At 40.6% G+C, this 23,016-nt stretch overlaps 1 protein-coding gene across 2 annotated transcripts in view; it reads left to right on the plus strand.

Annotated features, from left to right (window-relative positions):
• Positions 1-23,016, plus strand: part of GRIA3 (glutamate ionotropic receptor AMPA type subunit 3) — a 290,818-nt gene that overhangs the window by 174,988 nt on the left and 92,814 nt on the right. For both annotated transcript variants that reach the window (XM_024128093.3, XM_024128094.3), the window contains exon 5: positions 8,836-8,889. In XM_024128093.3, the coding sequence (XP_023983861.1) occupies positions 8,836-8,889 (54 nt within the window). The remainder of the gene's footprint in view (positions 1-8,835; positions 8,890-23,016) is intronic.

Raw genomic sequence — 23,016 nt, forward strand, 5'->3', positions numbered from 1 at the left:
CAGGAGAGGAAGGGGCGGTGGAGGGTAGCAGCGTGAGTTACTTTGTTGTTGATTAACCCCCAGTTCGGCTTACGCCCCCTGAACTCCAAGTGCAAACCTCAGCTCCTTTCCTGTACCTCCAACCCAGTGCTATCCTAACCAGTGGCCTCAATACCCCTCTGCAACAAGCTCTGATACCTCTCCAAATCCCTCACCCCATAGCAGCAGGAAACTACTTCTCTACATTTTAAGAGTGAGGACATAAAATCAGGGAAGGCTTCATGGAGGAGGCTGCATATAAGCTGGGCCTTGAAGGATAGATGTGATTGCCGCAGGAGAGGATAGAGGGAGGGAGCAGTGCAGTAGGAATAAGGCAGGGAAGACCTAACTAATATAGGTAGGATAAGCATCAGGCACTGTGTTAAGAGCTTTAGATACACTATTTCATTTATTCCTCACTGCGAGTCTGTAAAGTAGGTGCTAATGATAGACCCATTTTACAAATGAGGACATTGAAACAGAGAGTTTAAGTTAACTGTCCAAAGTCACACAGCTATAAAAGGGCAAAGTAGGGACCCAAACCCAGGTAGTCTAGCCTATACTCTTGACCACCCTACTTCGCTGCCTCTCAACTACTATGTTCCCTGTTTTACAGATGGAAAACTGACACTGAGAGTTTAAGTAACTTGCCCAAGGTTACGTAGCTTGTAATTGGCAAAGCTGCCATGCATTGGCCCTAGCAGATCGCCTTTTATTTACTGTATAACCATTTATACCCCTTCTAACTTAGTTTTTCCAGTGAATCATTTCAGTCACAATTTCTTATAGAGCCAGCCCTGGCTTACCATCACAACAAATGCCTATAGTTGGTCCAAATAAAAATCTTCCCTCTAGTGTGTGAAACAACAAGGCTCTCCTGAAATCAAGAGAAATAGCCCTCTGAAGTACATCTCTCTTTGTTTTCAAAATAGCATTCTCTTTAAGTCACCTGTTTGTCAGGCTCCCACTTATAAAAACCACAGGAAAGAAATTCTTTAGGTCTTTAGTTGGAGACAAAGTACTTTCTATCTCTAACAGGTGATGAGTTAATCATTGTCTCCTCAGTCTGCTGTACATATTTCTGTTCTCACACTTCTCCTGCTGGGTTATAGTTGTCTGTTAACTTGGCAGTCTTTCCTACCCTAATGGTGAGATCCTCCAGGCTAGGGACCAGGTTTTGGTGACCTCTGTCTCCCCTGTGTCTGGCCCCAGGATTGGTACAGAGCAGGCATTCAACAAACGTTCACTGAAAGAAGAAACGAATGGAATGTGGTTAAGAGAAACAACACTTCCATCCACTAGGGACTTCAGTCTATATTCCTTCTGAATCCAGTGGTATGCAGGTAAACTGGCTCTCAAGGTGAGGGGAAAAAGCCCTGATTTGTAGTGTTGGCTGATTTCTGTGGTGTAAATACTTCCACCAGGGCTGACTTCAAGCTACCAATGGTTTATCGTGTCAGTGTGATCACAAAGGTGGATGAGCTATCAGATGAAGAAGAGAATGGAAATTCAAATAGCCAGAGTGAAAGACCAAACCAAACATTTGTGAATTAGGAGAATTCTGTGTTTTACCTCCCAGGAACTAAGCCTCTATCGTTTGTCGTCCATTTGCAAATTGAGATAAACTTAAATGACATGGCTCCCAGAAGAGAGAGAAACCTGCCAAGTAAGCAACTATCCTGAAAACCAAAGGCCCGAGAAACACACTGGGTTTCTGAGAGATATTTACTTTTACTTGAAAATAAAAACACATTCACTTGCTTCCTTCAGCCGTCAGAAAATTTCACAGATTAGGGTGTCAAATGTTGGAAGCATCACACAGACAGAAAGTGCATTCACAGAGGCAAAATCAGGGAGTTCTAAGGAGAACATCTCATTCGACACATCCCCACACCATGTCTCTTCCTCTCCCCTCCTGACCTGAAGGCCTCAACATCCTGGGCTGAACCTGGGTCGTTAAAACTCTACCCAACCGTCCATGGCTCAGTTTTGCACACAGTAACGGAGCTAGTAAGTAAATGACACGATCTGAATCCAGAACCATCTGACTTCAATGTTCACGGCTCTTTCTAGTACATCACCTTTAATAAATACCTATTTGTTCTAAGCTTTAAGGGTGATTCAGATCACATCTATAAAGAGTTTTAGACTCTTACAAGTTTCAATTCTATACGGTGTCATTTCAGGTGAGATACTAGAGTTGTTGATCCTGATAAATATCTAAAGATGGGAAAGTGTGACTCCTGGGCCAATGAAGAAGTCCCGCGTTATCTCACCCATCCCCTAGTGGTCGTGGCTGGAAAAGACACGTGTTGGAGTGACTACTCAGCCTTATGCCAGATGTTGCCTTTCCTTTTTTTTTTTTTTTTTTTTAATACAAGTAATGAGTCTAGTGGCACTGCCAAGCCTTCTACTTACCACCCATGCAGTCCTTCAAGTAGATCTTGAAATCCAGGATTATAGTGCTTTGGGCCCAGACAATTTTGTAAGATCTACAGAGAAAAGAAAAAAGATACAACTTGATATTTAGAATAAAGTTGTAAATATTAAAACAAAAGTTGCTAGAAGTGTGAACATAAAATAGGTGACAGTAAATATCATAAAAGTATGCATAAAGAACACTGTTATTTAAAATGTATTGTTTAAAATAAATTATCGCTGATTTGGGGCGATAGCCAATGCAAAATGCAGAGACTACAAAAGTCATACATATGGCTATGCTGAAGAGAAACTAATGTTCTTTTTGCTGTATTATTCTAGGTTGAATACTAGTTAAAATCACCCCTACCTCACCTCCCGGAAAAAACATCTAGAGTTATTTCCAAATAAAAATAGGGTGCTGTGAAAGGTCTTCTAGATGAGATACTCCAAGAAAAGACACAGTGTTTGGAAATGCATCACATTACAGGAAGTTAGCTGATGGAAAGTTCCAGATGTTTTAAGTATTTATTATTGGCCCTATGACCAAGGACTCTAGCTGATCAAAGCTGCTGGGCTTCCTAGGTGGGGCAGTACATGGAAATCGCCTTAGGAAAGGCTTTGTAAGTTTCCACATTTGTCATTTGTACGCAGTCCCAGGCATTATCTGCTATCTCCCAAACTGCCCATCATTTTGCTCCCTTACAAGACTCGTGAACCTTTGAAAGTAGATGGGGATACTCTTAAGATCTGAACCATAAGGCAAATTAACCGTATTTTATCTGGACAGGAAGACATGATCTTTATTCTCTTCCCTAAAGACACGACTGCATTCAGGCAATATTACCCACCACTCCTGATGGTACACCAGAGGATTTTCAGTGGCATCTTGATGAATAGATTCTATTTTCACACAGTTGTATTTATTTTCTTGTATGTAGTTTCATGGATATTATTGCTTTGGACACTGCTAACTTTAAGTAAATGAGTAGCTATAAAGATAAATATTAAGAAAATAATAGTATTGTGGTATGTGGATAGATCAGAAATTGTTAAGGAAGTTTGTAAGGAAATGAAATTCGAGAAATGATGTTTAAGGGCTAATACAATGAGGTGTTCCCACCGAGATCAACATGCATTGAAATGGTCCCTTATTCCTACGAGCAGGAATAATCGGTTGCTCCTTTAACTTACTTGTGGCCATTTACTGCCTCTTATTTGTATGTTCTCTTTGCCTCTCCCACTGTGTACATCTTCCGCATATTCCATTCGTCTTAGTGAATGCGATATTGAAGTCTGGGAAGTGAAACTTCCCAAAGACATGTTCTTTGGTGAAATCCTTGTCCTCTAATCTTCACATCCTAGCATTTTATTTGATGATTTTAGATTTGATAAAATAGATTTTATTTTCTATTCAGTTGCCTTCTCTCTGCATAAGCTTCCCCTGAAGACAGTATACGCAGTGATGAGATTCCTCGGTTATACTTCCATTTTCCTTCTTTATGAAAAGCTTCAGCCTTTCGTTTTCCATCTGTACCACCCCCACTATTGGGCTGACTTTGGGTGACTGGCTCTTCTCGGCCTCACTAATCCAGCACATTTATTCAAGTCAGATGACCGCAATATGACGCACTGTCGTTCGGTTAGAGAGCGTGTGTGTGCAGATTGAGATTATTAGAAAAATAATTCTAAAGGAATGGACTTCTGATATATGTTTACTAAGACTAAAGCAATTTAGTAGCTCGGGGTTTTCATTCAAGAAAATGAACGGCTTTTATCATATCTGATGGAAGACTTCTTTTGGGAAGTCTGGCATATTCTGAGGCTGATTTCTGTAGCTTACCACCATTTAACTCCCAACACAGCTGAAATCAGATAGGTTGCCCGAGGACAGCAGTATCTTTTTGTAACTGAGGAAGTAGAAAAGGGAAGGGGGGGCTGAAGAAATGTCTTCTCTTGGAACACACACCAAAAAATGTGGTCTAATAGCTTTTTCTTAAAGAGAAGATACCTATATAACAGGCAAGTCTGGTGAATTAAAACCAGAAACCTCCCTCATTTCTCCCCCCAGCCCTCCACATGTTCTCAGGGTACCTAAATCAAAGAGAAACAGATTAAGGTGAACGGCAAGGAATGTTCTGTACTCAAAGCAAGATCAATCTTTATACATAGATCCTTTTTTGGCACCGATGTAGAAAATCCAAACATGGAGATACTTAGGTCTGCAAATAACCTAATCTGCATACCAGATGGATCTAAGGGAAAAAACATAGACACTTTTCCACACACATATTTTTTTTAAATATGAGCATAGAAAAACAGATGCTTTTGCTCCCAAAGGGTCTGTGGGCCTCTCTCGAGTAGTCTTATGGAGCAATTTAACTTCAGATTTCGAAAATTATGAAAATGTCTAGATTAAGCATTAAATTGGAAGAGAAAGGGCCTCTAGAAAACCAGCTGAACATCTTCTGAATTATTTTTAACTTCTCAGTGATATCCAGCCCCCAATTTCACAGAGAAGTGGATGGGGGAGTCAATAAAGGGAGGTCTCCCCCAGATGGGTAGACTATGATTCATTGGCTTCTTCCACAAATAATTTAATGCGCTGCCACCGGCATGGTTCAGTGAACGAAACTACTGTTTAAGTTTCAGTGAATGGGGATTGTGGCATTGTTTCTTTCAGGTCCTATTTGTGGGCATAAAAATAAATCTCCTTAAAACAATGAATTTTATCTACATTTCACACCTATTCCCTTATTGCACGCATCATATCTGCCATCGTATCAAGCTATCCATCTTCTCCAACAAATCTTACAAAGGCACAGTGAACACACAACATGGATTCGGGAACTTGATATTTCCTCCTTAAATTTCACAGTAGACGGTAAAACGGCTTTTCTACTTGAAGTTCTGAAACTAGTTCAGAAAGAGCGATTACAATTACTGTAAAAGCAAAGTTGAATACTCGCTTGGTTACCAAAGTCATTAAAGAACTGAGGGTACAATTTATGCCTTGTTCATCTGTAACAAATGGAAAGAAAAAAAGATTTAAGACTCACTGAACGAGAACCGCTCCCATTAACTAGTTCCTTTGTGCACCGCATTACGCACAAGCCTCCTCTCCCACCCCTACTCCTATGAGCCCTGCACCAAAAATTCAAAGAAAGGAAAGATCAGGAGCAAAACATGACACTTTTGGCAGTGAGGCCTCACTTAGCTCACATCAGTAGGATCACTGCTGCCCTACGTGAGTAACATTTCAAGATAATTGAAATGTACTCTCTTAAGTATCAGGAATTTGAGCATTTCTGATGGCAACCTTCCCTCAGATGTATTATAATTTCCCTAGGTTTTTCAGCAGAAATGACTGAACGCTCATGATTATACTGTGCTGTAGTACAATGTTGTCTGCTTTTTTGGGGGGCTCCTCCCTCCCCTTTAAGTCAGTTTGTCACTTCCTCTGCTGCAATATCACCACACCCCTCCATATACACCCCTTCTAATTTGTAGCTTTTCACTTACTGTGAACTAGAAAACCAAAATTGGTAAGAACTGTATGTTAAATAAGAGTTAAGAAGGCACTGAAAGTAAGGATGAGAAAATAATGACGGCTTTTAACGCAACAGCTTTGTGACACCTAAAGGTTCCTAGCTTTAGATAACTTTCCCATCTCTTCCAGTTTAAACCAAATTTTGAAAGGGTAGCGCTGTGAGAGAACTACCTTCAAATAAGTGAGTCTGTTTTGCACAGACCATCTGGGCATGGATCAAAGCGGATAGTCTAATAGCTTCAAGTTTTTCTGAACCTGAAAAACACTATCTTAGTGAATGACCTCTCTCCACAGCTATTTAACCCCACATAATTACATAATGCACATCCCAAACACTTCTGTAGATGTTATTCAGTTTGATTCTGACAACAGTGCTGGGATAGGAAAGGCCAGGCTCATGGTCCCAGATTGCAGGTAAGGAAATGGAGGCTGGAGACAGCTGAGTGATTTGCCCACAATCAAACCGAGTACGTGACAAGGTTGGGCTCCTGGATTCTCTTTCGGGGCTCGTCTAACACTTACGTTTTCTGTGGCTTCCTGTTGCCTTTCTTATGCTCAGAAGAACACTAAACCCTGCCTCTGGTGAGACAGACTTACTCTGTTTCCTTTGGGCTTGCTTCTTTATTTCTCTCCAAGCTCTGCCAGATGTCCTTAGGAACCTTGCTCATTTTCCTAACAGAACTCAAAACCCTCTGATTTTATTATGTTGAAGGTTCTCAGGGAATTAAAAATTCAACAAATGTACGGTCCCAACTTGCCATCAAAGTTAACAAACGTCACCAGGAAGGATGTTTCTCACAAGCGGACACCGAAGAATACATCCCAGCAGATACCTAACAGCTCCTTTTGTGTCACAGTGGTGTGAGAAATCACCTCCTCAAGACATTCATTAACCTTTCATTTCCTCCGTAAATAATCAGTCAGATATGTGGCTCATATTTTAATTTAATCAAAAATAGCGCTCTCGCTCTCGCTCTCTCTCTAGCTCTCTCTCTCTCTCTCTCGTGCACGTGCGAAGTACTTAAAATGAATTGAAATAAGCATGATATTTAAATATGTGGTTCCACACCTCTGGGCCAGCTTAAACCTCATCTCCTCCATGGAGCCTTACCCCATCCATCCCAGCAGGCCTTAGACATCTCTTCTTCCTCTTCTCCAAGAACCTGCAGTAATTCTTGATATTTGACATTTAGCACATATTAAGAAACCATGTAATGTACTGCCAAGAGCGTGGGTTCTAGAGGTACACAGACCTAGGTTCTAATTCCAGCTTTAGCATAGCTTAGCTGTGTGGCCTTGGGTAAATTACTTAAATTCTCTTTGGTTGAGATTCCTCATCTGTAAAATGAAACTTATGACACTTAATCTGTTTAATTGTTCTAGGGATTAAATACGGCACCTAGCGCAGTGCCTGGCATATACCAGGAACTCAATTAAGGGCAATTGTTCTTAATATTATCATTATGACCTTTTATATACAGTTCTGGTTTGATGTGTGTACAACATTGTTTTCTCAAACTGTTTTTAGGCCCTTGACAGCTGTGTCCATAGAGGACTATATGATGAAGTTTAACGGCCCCTTACTTGCACAGGTTCTTTCTGAGGCCTTATTCCAAATACCGTATGCATAATTTTGTATTATGTTTCTTAAAGAGGGCTCTTAAAGTGATACTAGCTTCAGGCCTGCACAAAACCTGGTTCTGCCTCTGGTTGTGTCTTTAACCTCTATCATATCCCCCTCCTCACTCCCACTCCTGCATACAGCCAGTACTCAAAACAATGACATTTTATAAAATCTTCAATTAACCAGAATTTTTGCTGTACTTAACTGTAAGGAAATAAGCTTATGTCAGGTACTTTGTGAAAACCTTTCAACTGCCAACCAGTGCATTTAGTTGGAAGATGTTCAATCCACTTACATATTTTGAGATAATAAAAATGCGCTTTGTAAACTGTAAAGCTTAGTATTAATCCAGTGCTACTCATGAAAATCACGATAAGAGTGATGACCTTAAGGCAGGGTTTCTCAATCTCGACACTACTGACACTTTTGGCTGGATAATTCTTTGTTGTGGGGACTGCCCTGGGCATCATAGGATATTTAGTAGCACCTCTGGCCTCTACTCACTAGATGCCAGTCACCCCTCCTCGATGTGACAATGAAGGTGTCTCCAGGCATTGCCAAATATCCCCTAGGGGAAAAATCCCTTCCCCCACTACCTTAAGGCACGTTCAGCACCAAAAGATGTACAGATGTTCACAAGTCTTTCATATTAAGGTAAGAAAAGGAAGGCAAGCATTTTAGAAAAGTTTTTTTTTTCTTCTCCACTGCTTCTGCTAGAAAAGTTTTCAATAAGCAAAAGCAACCTCGATTAACCTGAAAATCACATTAACCCCGTTCCTTGAGTGTTCTATTCCCTAAGCATTCCAGATAAAGAAAGAAAAATGTACCATACATTCTATTTTCTAATTTGTATGCAAAGTTCAGCCCATTTTCCAGCTCAACAGCTAAGTACAGAAATCCAGTTCATGGGTGAAGGATCATCAGTTTCATCACTTTTGCCATCTATTTTAAGTGATAATGATGCCACTGACCTGGAAGTTTAGAGAGCTTTTTTCCCTTGCTGTTGACATTTCTAACTTTCATATTAGCAATTCTTCCTGTATCCCATGCCTGAAAGTAAAATGCAACAAAACGAAATCTGGCCCAACTAACTATGATTTACTATATATAAACGACCTAACACTTTGTCGATTATTTAAAAGTAATTTGCTCTAGCCATCCCAATGACTGTGCAATTGAAAATGTCCTTGAATAAGCAGTATTTCTTATTTTTTTATTTCTGCAGGTTGTCATCCTGGGGAAGCATTCAAGAGGTTACCACTACATGCTTGCTAACCTGGTAAGAACAAGCAGAGTTTAAGTTTCCCGGGCATTATATTCTATTTAGTCTGTGTCGCCTGTAATTATCCCAAAAAGAAATACAGGAAGAACCTTATGTGTTCTCCGGACACTTGGAGAAATGAGTCAGTAAATACTAAAACCTGAATGCAATAGCCTTGTTTTCAATTATGCTGTGTCTGTTTTAGCTGTGAAGCTTATATCCTCTCCTCGTTGAAAAACTAATAATTTGATATGATTCTTCACCGATTATTCTTGGATTTAATTTGGAGTTGAAAGGTCAACCATTTAATCAGGTTTAAAATGTAAAACAAGGGACGGGGGACACAAGAAACTGACTCTTTCCCCAATTAATCCAAGTGTATGTGCACATTAGTGTTGGATTTGTCTTTCTAGAAACAGGCCACCACCAAATCTTTTCAAACCAGATGTGAGCAGCAGGTTTGAACACAGAACATTAAGTAATCCTGTCACAGTGTATAGCCACCTTTCTACGTATACCGAAACACAACTTGAATCTTTACCTTCAAACTCCCCACGCCTTTAAAATTTGTGACATTCTAGAGATTACTTTTTACTAGAGTTGGTTTATAGGTCTTCTTTCTCTAAAAGGACAATTGGTTTAGGAATTAACAAAGTGGCTTCTAAATCCGTAATATGTGTTTGGCAGAGGTTCTGAATAATACTATCTCCCTGTAATGAAAGAGGAATGGTAAATTATCACTATGATACTAAGAATCTATTAAATTATTACATAACATGAGTTCTAGCCCCAATTTTATTTCATTAGCACAAGAGAATCATAATCATTATAGAGCTCTTAAACCAAAAGAATAGCAACAAAGGTGAAAGATTATCATCATTATATTCTTAGATTTCTTAAATCAAAGAAAAAAATCTTCTTTTGTTTTAATAATGAATATTTTTAAATGAGAAAGGAAATGTTACTTAAACCTCCTTAAGAAGTGTGTGCACTCAAACACTTTATAAGATGAAGATTAGAGCTACTGCTTTGAAATGTTGTGTGCGTCTCCTCCAATAAATTGCTCAAAGTGGAGCGCTTCAGTCCATTGTAGGGATAAATGAATCGACTCTTTTAGGAGAAGAAATCTTGATTCTTAATTTACATCGGAGTACATCCAATTTGTTTTTAGACAACTGATAGGTAAAGGATGTTTGTTGACTCGCTGGGGGTTAGACCAGGCTTTGGCAGGAAACATGGAGGTTATAGCAAGGTGTCTGAGGCAGTTATTGATGGATTTTTACCATTTCTTCCTCACCCATAAGTATTTTGCTCTCCTTCCTTCCTTCCTCTCTTCCTTCCTCCTTCCCTCTCGCTTTCTCTTCTCCTCTGCCTAGGGTTCACTCAGCACTGATGGTACATGAGACAACTTTAGGTAGTGCACACACGAACTTTTTTTTTATTACGACGGTAAATGTATTTATTTACTATGTATTAGAAAAACATAAAACTAGCCCATCAAAACCCAAATTTTATGGATGTTCTTACTTCATACAGGGTTAGAGATTTAACAACAAATGAAATAACTGTTTATGTCAAATGTGTCAAGTAAACAATAGCATGTTGCTATAAACAGATACAGCAAAATCTGTCTTGGGTATATGCAGTTGTGGTGGTACATGGATGACTGAAGTTTGGGGTAGAGCATTGAACTAGGGGTCAGAGACTTTGGGTTGTCCTACTGACTTTGCTACTCACTAGCTATGGGATGTTGGATAAGTCGCCTCACCTTTGAGGACCTCAGTTTCCATACTGTAAAACTCAAATGGGAGTGGGGAGTTCATTGATGTATTGGTTGGATCCTTTAGAAGCAGATGCTGAGATATAAATAGGAGTGCAAGACATTTATTGGGAGTAATGCCTGTGAAAAATAAAAGGGAGAGGGACACGAGTAGAAAGGGAGCCCTTCAGACCACAATACAGGTCTGATATCAGCGAAGGAGGGGGAAAGGAAGGAAGTTTGAGGGATAGTTAGGGAGTTTGGGATTGACATGTACACACTGCTATATTTAAAATGGATAACCAACAAGGACCTACTGTATAGCATAGGGAACTCTGCTCAATATTTATGTAACAACCTAAATGGGAAAAGAATCTGAAAAAGAATAGATACATGTAGGTATCTAACTGAATCACTTTGCTGTACACCTGAAACTAACACAACGTTGTTAATCAACTATGCTCCAATATAAAATTAAAAGTTAAAAAAAAAAAAGATCTTCAGACCATGGGATAGCACACCTGGGAGCTACAGTGCAACAACTCCACCTGGAGGAGGCCCATGCTGCCCCAAAATGGCGAGCCACTGTACCCCGACCTTGCTCAGCCATTGGCTGGCAGCTGCCCGGGAAGCACCCACCTCCCGCTTGCGAGCTGGGGTAAATCCTGAAGGCAAAATGGATAACCAACAAGGACCTACTGTATAGCATAGGGAACTCTGCTCAATATTTATGTAACAACCTAAATGGGAAAAGAATCTGAAAAAGAATAGATACATGTAGGTATCTAACTGAATCACTTTGCTGTACACCTGAAACTAACACAACGTTGTTAATCAACTATGCTCCAATATAAAATTAAAAGTTAAAAAAAAAAAAAGATCTTCAGACCATGGGATAGCACACCTGGGAGCTACAGTGCAACAACTCCACCTGGAGGAGGCCCATGCTGCCCCAAAATGGCGAGCCACTGTACCCCGACCTTGCTCAGCCATTGGCTGGCAGCTGCCCGGGAAGCACCCACCTCCCGCTTGCGAGCTCGGGTAAATCCTGAAGGCACCTGAAGCTGGAGACTGTCGGCTAACTCACGTCCTGGAGGCAGGTTCTATGTTAAAAGAGCTAAGCCTGAGCCGTGCACATCAATGGCTGTCTCAGTTGGCGTAAGGTGACCAGATAGATGATCTATAAAGACCTTTCCCATTCTGGATTTCTAACTGGGCCTCTCTAATGCTACTGACAATCCTTCAGAACTTTGGTTTCAATTTTGAGACCCAGACCTGACAGAAGTGAAAGCTTGTAGAGTGACAGAACTGCAAGAGAAAATCACTAGGACAAGGTTGGGGAAAAGAATGGTAAACTGGATGCCTAACACAGAACTCAGAATTATGAAACCTTGGAAAGATGCCTACTACAGAATAAGCAAAGTCTGTTCCCTCAGAAAGAATGTAATATATAGTGTCATGTCAGTCTGGATAATGAAAACATGAATTCATTTACCATGCTTTGAGCTGCCACCCCTTCTCTTCCTCTAGTGACCCTCTTTCCATTTGAACACAGCCATGTGTCTCCCTAAGTCCCTGTTCTCTATATCAAATTGCATATGGGCAATACAGATAGGAACCGTTACTAACCTCTGATAAAATAATGAGCCACATTATCCCTTCCGTGGTTACCAGATTTTTTTTAAGCAGCTAAAAATACCCCAAAGACACATATACATATATACACACAGCAAACCAAAACTATTTAGAAGTCATTTAGATGATCAAAAACGGGTAAGTGGAGCTAAGAAAATGTTTCCTTTCAAGATGAGCCAGCTGGATGAAAGCTGAGGACACATACACAAGGGAAGAAGTTCTCATCTGAATCTCGGTGTAACAACAGCACAGAACCACTGCCTTCTTCTACAGATGCAAAATCAAAAACACTCGCACTGCCTACCTAAGCTTTCTGGAACCACCTGCACCAGAGCTCCAAGTGTCCCCTTTGCTACTAAGTCCCATCTATCTGGCAATGACTTCTATGTGCTTTTACATGGACCTTCCCTGGTAGCAATTCTAAAGGGACAAGACCTGGATATTCTGTAAATGCTTCAACAAAGACCTTTCATAGGTCAAGGAGTACATTTCAGAATGGACACCAAGCTGCAGAAAGTTCTAACTTGTTGAAATCCCTGGAAGAAACAGAAGGTTTCATCGGGAGCACAGGCCAGAGATGTGATCTGGTCAGGCCAGAAGTGGACGTGCTAATAATCAAAGAGTAAGTAAGTCTCTTACAAATTCTGTATCAGTCGGCGGTGTCATTTCTTTTTAGGGGTTGTTCCACAGTTGATTGTTATTTCCTCTTCCAGAACTCTCTCTAAGGTGGTAATGTGTCTCTACTTTAGTACCAGAGGTAACCAGCAGGTATACAATTTGTCAGTCAAGCAACCGCTCTTTCTTTCACGGTAAGGTCCTGGAGCAGGATCCTTTCCACTGCATTCCCAGGCATGTTGTGTATTGTGATTTAATTGTTTCATATATGTCAATAATAGTGTGCAGAACCCTAGACTAACCCTAGGCATAATGAAGAAAGAAAGCACTAGACCAGGAGCTAGGAGATAAGTTCGAATCCCAAGAATTGATCTAACTAGCCTGTGACAAACCAAACCTCTCTGAACCTGTTTCTTAATCTGTAAAATGAGAGATAGACCAGATCAAGGTTTCCCAAAGTGTGCTATTTGTACATGAGATGATTTTAGGTAGGATATGGCAAAACTTCTTAGACTGATTAGTTTTGAATTTATATTAAATGTGTATTCGAAAAAGATAACTCTCCCGTCAATTCTGTGAAGCTAAATTAGATATTTAGATTAAAAAACTTAGTCGATGTACAGAAAATATATGAGGTAGAGACTAGTTCAGATGATCCACCCATGCGGCAAAAAAACCTGTAAAGGTGGTATATTAGAGGCTAAAGTTTGAAAAACACTCCAAGGTGACTTCCAGCTCTACATTTCTTCCCTCGTGGAGGGTCAGTTTGGACCAGGGAAGGCCAGGAGTGAGAGTGTAGGCACAGCAGCTGGGTGAATATGGAGGACATAAGTGGGGGAACACAACCAGAGCCCTGTTAGCCTTGGGATACCGTCATAGAGCAGACTTCAAATCAGTCCAGGGGGGCCAAAGCCAAGCAAGGTGTTGAGTGCCCTTAGCTCCATTCTAAACAGAGCTGCAGCTCTAAAAGCTCAATCAAAGCCATTTAATAGTTGACACAGAACAAACCGGATCTGGGTTGAGATGATCCAACAACAGATGTTCAGTACCCAGCCCCCCAAATAAACCAAAAATCTCCAAGCATGTGAGGCGCCCAGGGGAAACGGTAAGCCACGGTAGGACTCATTCAGTGCTGCGCCAGTTAACCTCTGCCTTAGAAGACCCGACGGTTTCCTTGCCTAGGCTGAGACTGGCCCCAGGGTTGGGGACAGTGGTGGACCCTACAAGTGGAAGTTAGGTAATGTCAGCTGCCAGCGGGAGAGGGCCGTAGGACAGGTGATCAAGTTAGCCATTGTGCCAGGAGAGAAAGGGGGAAGAGAGCTGACTATCTGAGACTGCCCCATGCTGTGCTAGCTGTTTTCTTTAGGCTTTTCCTTTAATGTCTCCAATGATGAGAGACTTCTTACCCACCCATTTCCCCCAAGCTTTTTAGAGATCAGGAAACAGGCTCAGAAAAAAATACATGACTTGTCTGAAGTCTCACAGCTAATCCACTGCCAAGCTAGGTTTCCAGTCCAGGTTGGTCAGACACTTTACCAAGAGCATCTCGCTCTTTTCATTTTACCCACTCAAGCGTCTCAGTGAGACAGAAGGCCAGCCCCACAAAGGTCACATAAGAACATTTGCAAAGACATAAATGTATATGAATGACGTATAAACTATAATTTATGAGGGTGAAGTAATCAGAGAGAAAAAGGCTTAAAAAAACAAGGACAGCTTTGTGAATCTGGGTTTGAAATGCGTCCAATGGGCCAATATGAAATGTATCTTAGCAGGCACCAGTTACATCTCCATCACTGTCTTCTCCCCTGCTACATTCATATTCATCCTCTCTCGCTCTCTCCCTCCCTCACTCACACACACACACACACACACACACACACACACACACACACACACACTCCTCTCCCCTGCTCTCTCATCCCCCTTCTTTCTCTTGCTCTCTCTTCTCTCTTTCCCTCTCCATCTGCCCCATTCATATGATTAGTACGCCAGAAAATAACGATGGGGAGTACTAGAGTATATCGAATTTTTCTAAAATTTTACTAAAACAAAAGCATTAGTCAAAAAATAGAACTCCAAAGAAGCATCCAGGAGTAACCGGAGCTTGGAGAAGTGAACTCTGCAGATCTAGGGATGTACCTGAAACAGAGAGGGGCCCACTTTGTTTAAAGAGAAAACAAGTTTGAATGAGATTGAGTCATGCTGTTTTACTTGCCAATAACACCTGTTCCCTTCTGCTCCCTTCCCCTCCCAGGTCTTCTTGTTCTGTTCTCTACTCTTTCCCTTCCTTTGTACTTCCATTTTTAATGTTCTAAATAAAAAATTCAAATGCTCTAAGTCACGTGTTGTGATCACTGACACCTCAGCAGATGGCATGTAAACACAGAGTTCACTGGGCTGGAGCCCAGCCTTACAGGCAAAGGAGGTGAGCTTGAAGGGAAAAATCCCCCCTGGTCCCCCATGTCAGGAGCCCAGTCACCTCCCCTAGGTACACAGCTTCTTTGGTGGCTCAGGATTCACTTTCTTCTCCAAATGAAGATAGGATACAGCAGAGTATCGAGGGAATAAGGAGTGGGGACTGGGCAGGGGTCCAACGTCCTACCGTGCATTTAGAAAGGCACAGGCAATTGTCAGCTTAAAGTAGCCAACTTTGAGACTCTCATTCCCCCTCTCCAAAAATGCCTCCATTATAGTCAACCATCCCTGCCTCCCCCCTCCACACACACCCCCGCCTGAAATTAACAAGGAAAGATCACTTCCTACTCAATGTTCTAGCAAGATGCATTGAAAAAATTCTGTTTTCTCCCCCGGGCCCCTCCCACATCATATCTGCTAAAACTGTGCTTCTCAAATTATCTGTGACGAAGGGCCAGATTTCCTCCCAAATATTCACACGATAAAAGCACAACAACAATAAATGACTAAAAAACATGAAATAAACAAAACAAGACATATAAAATACAAGCCCAAGTTTTTTTAGTATTAGATTCAATAGCCATATTACTCTGTCAACTTGCTTATAAACTAAAGGCTTATATTCAGTTTCTCTCCTTCTATCATCTCTGACTGGTAACAAACAGCAGACCAGCACCAGTCCACACATACTTCGGTTAGTACTACTCTAAAGATTTTTATAACAAGTTCGTTTTTCTATATACCATGTATATGCCCAATACCTTGTTCACTCTACTACAAGGAAGACAGAAGGTGGTCTCTTTACGAACCGTATAAACATATTAAACAGACCAAACTGGCACAACTTAGGATCACTGGCATGGAGGTAGAACAGGTGCTGGGACCTGCGCTGGGAATGAAGAGAAGGCAGAGGGTGGGGAGTCAAAACTCTGCATAGTATGGCCAGAGAAGGGCTTTCAGAGAAGGTGACTTTGAAACAATGATCTGAATGGTGAGAAAGGTCCATTTGTATGAAGAATCAGGGAAAGTTCATGTAATGCATAGGGAACAACATGTGCCAAGGTCCTGAGGCAGAAAAGAGCTTGATACCTCTCTGAACTCTTAGAAGGGAATTTTGGCTACAGCAGAGTGAGCGACAAGATCTGGATTATCTAAGGCTTACTTCCCGGTTAAGTTTTAGCTCTTTTCAACAGCATCAGAAAGCCACTGAAGAATTTCAAGAAGGGGAGAGACATGACCTGAGATCATGGACTTGAGGATATGGGGAGGGGGAAGGGTAAGCTGTGACGAAGTGAGAGAGTGGCATGGACATATATACACTACCAGATGTAAAATAGCTAGCTAGTGGGAAGCAGCCGCATGGCACAGGGAGATCAGCTGGGTGCTTTGTGACCACCTAGAGGGGTGGGAGAGGGAGGGTGGGAGGGAGACGCAAGAGGGAAGAGATATGGGGACATATGTGTATGTATAACTGATTCACTTTGTTATAAAGCAGAAACTAACACACCATTGTAAAGCAATTATACTCCAGTAAAGATGTTAAAAAAAAAAATCAGTGTCAAATGGATGGATCTTATGGTATTTAAATTATACCTCAATATAACTGTTAATAAAAAAGAGATCAGTGCCTATTTTTCCCACTAATAGCATTTATGTCAATTTGTAATTATTTGTATATTCATACAGATGACTCCCACTGGACTAAAGTGTTGTGAGGTTAGGGACCAAGTTGGATATGGCTTGCCATTGTACCAACAGATAGCACTTAGAAGGTTTCAAAGTATGTTTGTTAATTGGATTAGAGAATAAAACAGTGAGTGAACAATACAAGCAACCTGTAATCGAGTGCTAATTTATATGGTGTAATCTTTAACTCTATGCATTACGTTCTCCCAGGAGGATGGATCTGCTTCTAGAAAAAGACTTGTGTCTCTCATTAGCAATCTGATAACTTGAGTCACCACAATTACCGTGCATTTCCCCATCAAAGCATCACCCAGGTGAACAATTCAGATGGCACTAAAGGCAGAGCCAGCCTTCATCCAAATTGAGACAGATACTCCTCCTGGTAGCCTTCCATCCCTCATTCTACTGCTTTTATCTTCCATATAGGCAAGCCACCTTTCTCATTTCTCACCCATAATCTACCATCAACTCAATGAAAGTCACCCAACTTATCTTGTCTCTGTTTTCCTCTCTGTACAAAATGTACCCTAACAATAATATTATATGAAGGAAATCGCCACATTATATCTTAAAAATAAGTGCTCTAAAATAAGCCTTGAGTATATCTATTTCCAAATCTCAATTATCTTACCAGAAGGAAACTGAATTGCGGTACTATATGTATGAATCAAGGGAGACAGGATGATACCAAAGTCATCTGGATCTTTGGAAGACTGAGTTGTCTGGCCATTCTCAAATCAAGGACAATCTCTCTTTGGATGCCAGTTGTATAACTAGTGTCTGTGTAAAAGATGGCCTTGGAGAATGAATCAAAGGTAGCTTACAAGGCCTTGCATTAGGCACAGAGGTCATGGTTGGCTTTACACTGTTGGGTTCAGATGTGGGCAACAGTCACTGGCTCAAACAGATGTGATGTGACTGAGAAGCAATGCAATTGATGAAATATAGCGGAGCTTACAAATCTAAATGAGTAGTTTCCTTCTCAAAGGAATAACTTCTGGAGATTACATTCATATTTCCAACAAATGTTGCCATTGTTGCATAGAGGCAAATAGTCAAGTGTACAGATACTTAGAACATAGAAAGTGAGGGAGCAGAGTTTCAACTCGCCCTACCTGTGGGCACTACGATTGCCTCCAACCTTTCTCTGCCTTCTCTCATCTCCTTTAATCTCTCCCTCTGCATACAGTTTACTGGACCAACCAGAGGAAAGGAGACCATCATGGCAGTGAGCAAAAAACAAAGCAAACAACACACAATTTCAAGCAAACCAAATTGGTGAAATGCAAGGAGCACTAGCATTTGATATCTAATCTAAACACACAAAAATCATTGCGTATCTGATCATCACTTCTAGTTATTAAAATCCCTATGAAATAATAAAACGGGCTCAAAAGAAATTCCACTCAGTACAGCAGGGGATTTGGAACCTCGGAGCCACTTAGCAATAATATTGTGGAGTTTACACACAAACGTATTACATGGAAAGCATGCGAAGGCATGCAACAATGAAGGAGGACAAGAGCCCATAAGCAGTCAACAATGTGCAAGAGCCTATGTAATAATTGGCAAAAGGGGGACACAATTGGCCTTACTACTATCTGGTAGAGAATATAGAGACAAATTTACTATAGATGTTTCTTAGTCATTATTTTACTAATTGAAATGGCTCTTGAAGAATGAAAGTTCAGTAGACACCCAGAGCTATAAGTGATGAAGTGAGGGCCCTTTCTAGACAAAGGAAACAGAACAAAGGTACCAAGGTTTAAAAGGGAGCTATGTGGTTAGAGCATGAGGTCTCTTGAAGGAAAAGGTGTGGATAAGGCCAAGAGAACAAAAGATAACAGATAATGGAAATCCTTGAAGGTTAAGTCAAGATATTCAGCTGTCAGTATGTCTGTAGAAAGTAGGGAATCATTGCAGTGATTTGAGGAAAGGAGTATTATGCTCTAACAGATGTTTTAGGAAGATAAATTTATCATGCAAAAAAATAAACTGGAAAGGTAAAGAACTGGAAGTTGGAGCACCAACTAGGAAGCCAGGACGATAAACTAGGCTGGTGGTCCTCAAACCCACTTGTGCTTCAAAGTCACCTGTTGAATGTATTTAAAAAAAAAAAAAAAAAAAAAAAAGACAGGTGCTTGGGCCCCGTACCCAGTGACCCAATAAGCTTAAAGCGCCATTAATTGAAAGAAGGGATACAGGAAGAGGAAGAGATTTTAAGGGAAAATAACAACTTTGCTTTGGGGCACATTCTTTTTAAGGCACACATGGAATAAGGAAGTCAATTTAGTTGGTAGACAGTTAGAAAAGGGAGTTCTAGAGTATAAGAGAGGTTCTAATTGGAAACTCATTGGTGTCTCATTCAAAGTGAATTCGAGTTGAAAATTCCAAAAGAAAACAAGAAATTAATTTGTTTTACAGACTCTAAGCCTTAAAATGTAACAAATTCATTGGCTGAGGTATTTTATGTATCATAAATGTTATTTATCATAACCGAGTAACATTTATGTTAAAAAAGTTGATTCTCGGAGCCCAGCTATGTGAAAATCATGACTATCTACTGCCCCTCCCACATACACACACACTCAAAATTTTAAATGGAAAAAGGCAAAGAAAAAGAAAATGAAGAAATTCCAATATCTTTGGTTAGATGGGAGATGCCAGAAGAAGAAACTGATTTTTAAGCAACAAATGAACTGCTATGATTCAGTCAAGCAATAGAGCAGTTGCTATAAAACAGCAACCTGCTGAAACAAAATGAGCCATCCTTTCCCACAAAAATATTAAAGAAACCTACTGGAATGCATTTTGTCTTCGGTCAAACTATATTATTTTAAAGTATATAATTTTTAATAGTAGATGAAGCTCAGTGAGGAAACAGAATTCATGATACAGACATTTCCTTTGAAGTCAGACATGTTTAAATGCATGTATTAAATAAAAGGATATGGGTTTTCTGTCCTTTTTTAAGCAGTTACTATTGGAAGAAGTGATTGTGTCAGGCACTTAAACCCTGAAACAAAAATGAGAACAAACTAAAAAGACTTACAGAACTTTAAATATTACTTTTGTTCTGAGCCAAGGGCACGAGTTAAAAAGTTAAAACTTGTAAACTTACTTATCACATATTTAGATTGGTAGTCAAACTTATACTTTTTCTAAAGACAAGGATTTTGTGATAATAATACAAAAATCCATCTGTATTCACATGTATTACTGTCCGGTCACTGCACTACTTCTGTTCACCGACCTTCCTCCCTTTATTTTCCCCTTTATCACCCACATGTTTAGCGTTCACTCTTGTTGTGCTAGCGTCTTACAGAAATTTCGGAGAGACTCAGTGCCAGTGTTCTCAACTTGAAGCCCTTCTGTGACCAAGTCATAAAGAGAAGACTAGCAAGAGTTGTGAACAAATGCAATGCCTTAAAACAATGAGATAAGAGGTGACCATGGACCAAGAGCCAGCCAACTCCTGCTCCGTAGCTAGAACTTGTATCCCAACTTCAAATTTCTATAACTGTCTTTCAGCTTCCATTTTCCCCTTTATCATCCAGATGGTTGAAGGTCATTTCTGTTGCATTAGCTCCTGCTCAGTTTTTAGACAGACATCTTCCCACCTCAGGGTCCCTATGTAGCCAACTCAAGCAGTGAATTCTGGCAAGAGGTATGGACAAGTAGGATGTCTTAAAATAATAACACAGGTAGAGAAAGTGAACCAGGAGCCAGCCAGCTTCTCCCCTGAATCAGGACATTTCTCCTAACTTCCATCATCCTACCAGAACACTCCCTGCCACCATTATTTTAGTTCCTTTTCTATACACTCTGCATGGTTTGTTTTCTTGTCCTGCTTCAGTGTCTTTACATGGGTTTCAGGGATACATGAGGGGGTGTGACCAGCACAACAACTAAAATCGAGCAACAGAGTCTAGAAAAGTGCAGTGTCTTAAATTTAGATATCAGAAAAGGAGGCCCAGTACCCCGGCACCTCTCACTTTTGAGCCAGAATCCATCTCACTCCCCTTCCTTTTTTCCTGCCTACCTGTTGTGTGTTTGCTGGTCAGCTCTGTAGTGTTGGTTACTTCAATGAAGCTATGGGTAGACTTAGGCCCCAATTTACAACTTTCCCAATTATGGTTGCACATGATCATAGACTCTAGCAACTTCTTCTAGAAATAAAAAAACAATGGGATAGATATAGGAGGTGGACCAGGAACCAGCAAAATCTCCCTTCTTAACCATCTCCTCTCTCCTAACCTCCATCTTTCTACCACTGACCTCTCCCCTTTTATTCTCCCCTTATACCATCCATATGTTTGGTGATCATCTCTTTTGTGTCAATGTGTTTTGAGAGGTTTTAAGAGACTCAGCCTCAATTTTACCACCTTGAAGACTGTGGTTCACCAGCCTAAGGAGGAGATCTAACCAGAGGCTATGAATGGATGAAATGCTTTAAAATTATGGGATGATCTGTTAAATCAAAATGTATTATTATAATCTTCCCATTTCTGTGTCTTTGTTTTCTATTTGCTTTGCCAATAATTGAGGAAGGAATATTAAATCTCCATTTTGATTTTTTTTTAATGTCTTCTGGCCACACAGTGCAGCATGTGGAATCTTAGTTCCCCGACCAGGGATTGAACCCGAGACCCTGCAGTGGAAGCGTGAAGTCTTAACCACTAGCTGCCAGGGAAGTCCCTCCATTTTGATTTTTAAAAATAAATTTAGTACTGGGAATTCCCTGGTGGTACAGCGGTTAGGACTCTGGGCTTCCACTGCCAAGGGCCCGGGTTCAATCCCTGGTCAGGGAACTAGGATCCCACAATGCTGCATGGGATGGCCAAAAAAAAAATTTGTTTTTAATAAATTTAGTACCATTTGTTTTAAAAATAATAATAATAATGGGATAGGAGGAGGAGGAGGAGCAGGCCAGCTCCTGCACCTTAGCCCATACTTCTCCCCTAACTTCCATCTTCCTACCACTTACCCCCTGCTCTTTCATTTACTCCATTTTCCTTTCTGGATGTTGTATCATCACCTGTGCTGTGTCAGTGTCTTTACATAAGTTCGGGGGGTTCTTTGGCCTGCTTTTAGGTTATAGATGTCATAACGATAAAAATCCATCAAAGATTATTATGGGATGGTGTAATGCCTTAAAATGGTGAGATAGGAGGAGGAAGACTAGAATCCAACCAAACCTGCCCTTAAGCAGAACGTTTCTCTGAATTGCCATCGTCCTTCTCTCTCTCTCTTTCCTCCTTTCCCCTCCTACCTGTTGGATGTCAGCTCTGCCACACTGGTGTCACTGAAGAGGCTGTAGAAAGAATCAAGCTTTAAATTTTACACTCTTGTAGACTGTCAGTGCCACTTGAACCATGGAATTTAGCAATATTTGATACAAAAAGATAATTCTTTTTGAAGAAAAGGTATCAGAAATAGAAGGACAATCAAGAGTCAGCCAACTCCTGCCTTTTAGTCAGACAGTTTTCCTTATATCCCCTTCTCTACCATTCATCTCTTTTCTCCTTTTCCCTTCTGTGTCCTTGATAATTGTTGGTTAGCTCTGTCACATTAGTGCTTTTTCAGAGGGATTAGGGAGAATCCAGCCTTGATTATCTCAACCTTGAGAACTGTGACTTGCTGCATCTAAATGCTGGGCAGCAGGGCAACATTCAAGCCATAGAATCTGATTAGAGATTACAAACAAGCAAAATGTATACCAGTAGGCCAGAGGGAGAATTAGGACCAAGAGCCAGCCAACTCTTGCCCTTCAGCAACAAGATCTCTCCTTTCGTCTCCATAAAACCCTATTACAAAACATAGGCAGAACACTCTATGACATAAATCACAGCAAGATCCTTTTTGACCCACCTCCTAGAGAAATGGAAATAAAAACGAAAATAAACAAATGGCACCTAATGAAACTTAAAAGCTTTTGCACAGCAAAGGAAACCATAAACAAGACGAAAAGACAACCCTCAGAATGGGAGAAAATAGTTGCAAATGAAGCAACTGACAAAGGATTCATCTCC

The sequence above is a fragment of the Physeter macrocephalus genome, chromosome 21, assembly GCF_002837175.3.
Source record: "Physeter macrocephalus isolate SW-GA chromosome 21, ASM283717v5, whole genome shotgun sequence".
NCBI lineage: Eukaryota > Metazoa > Chordata > Mammalia > Artiodactyla > Physeteridae > Physeter > Physeter macrocephalus.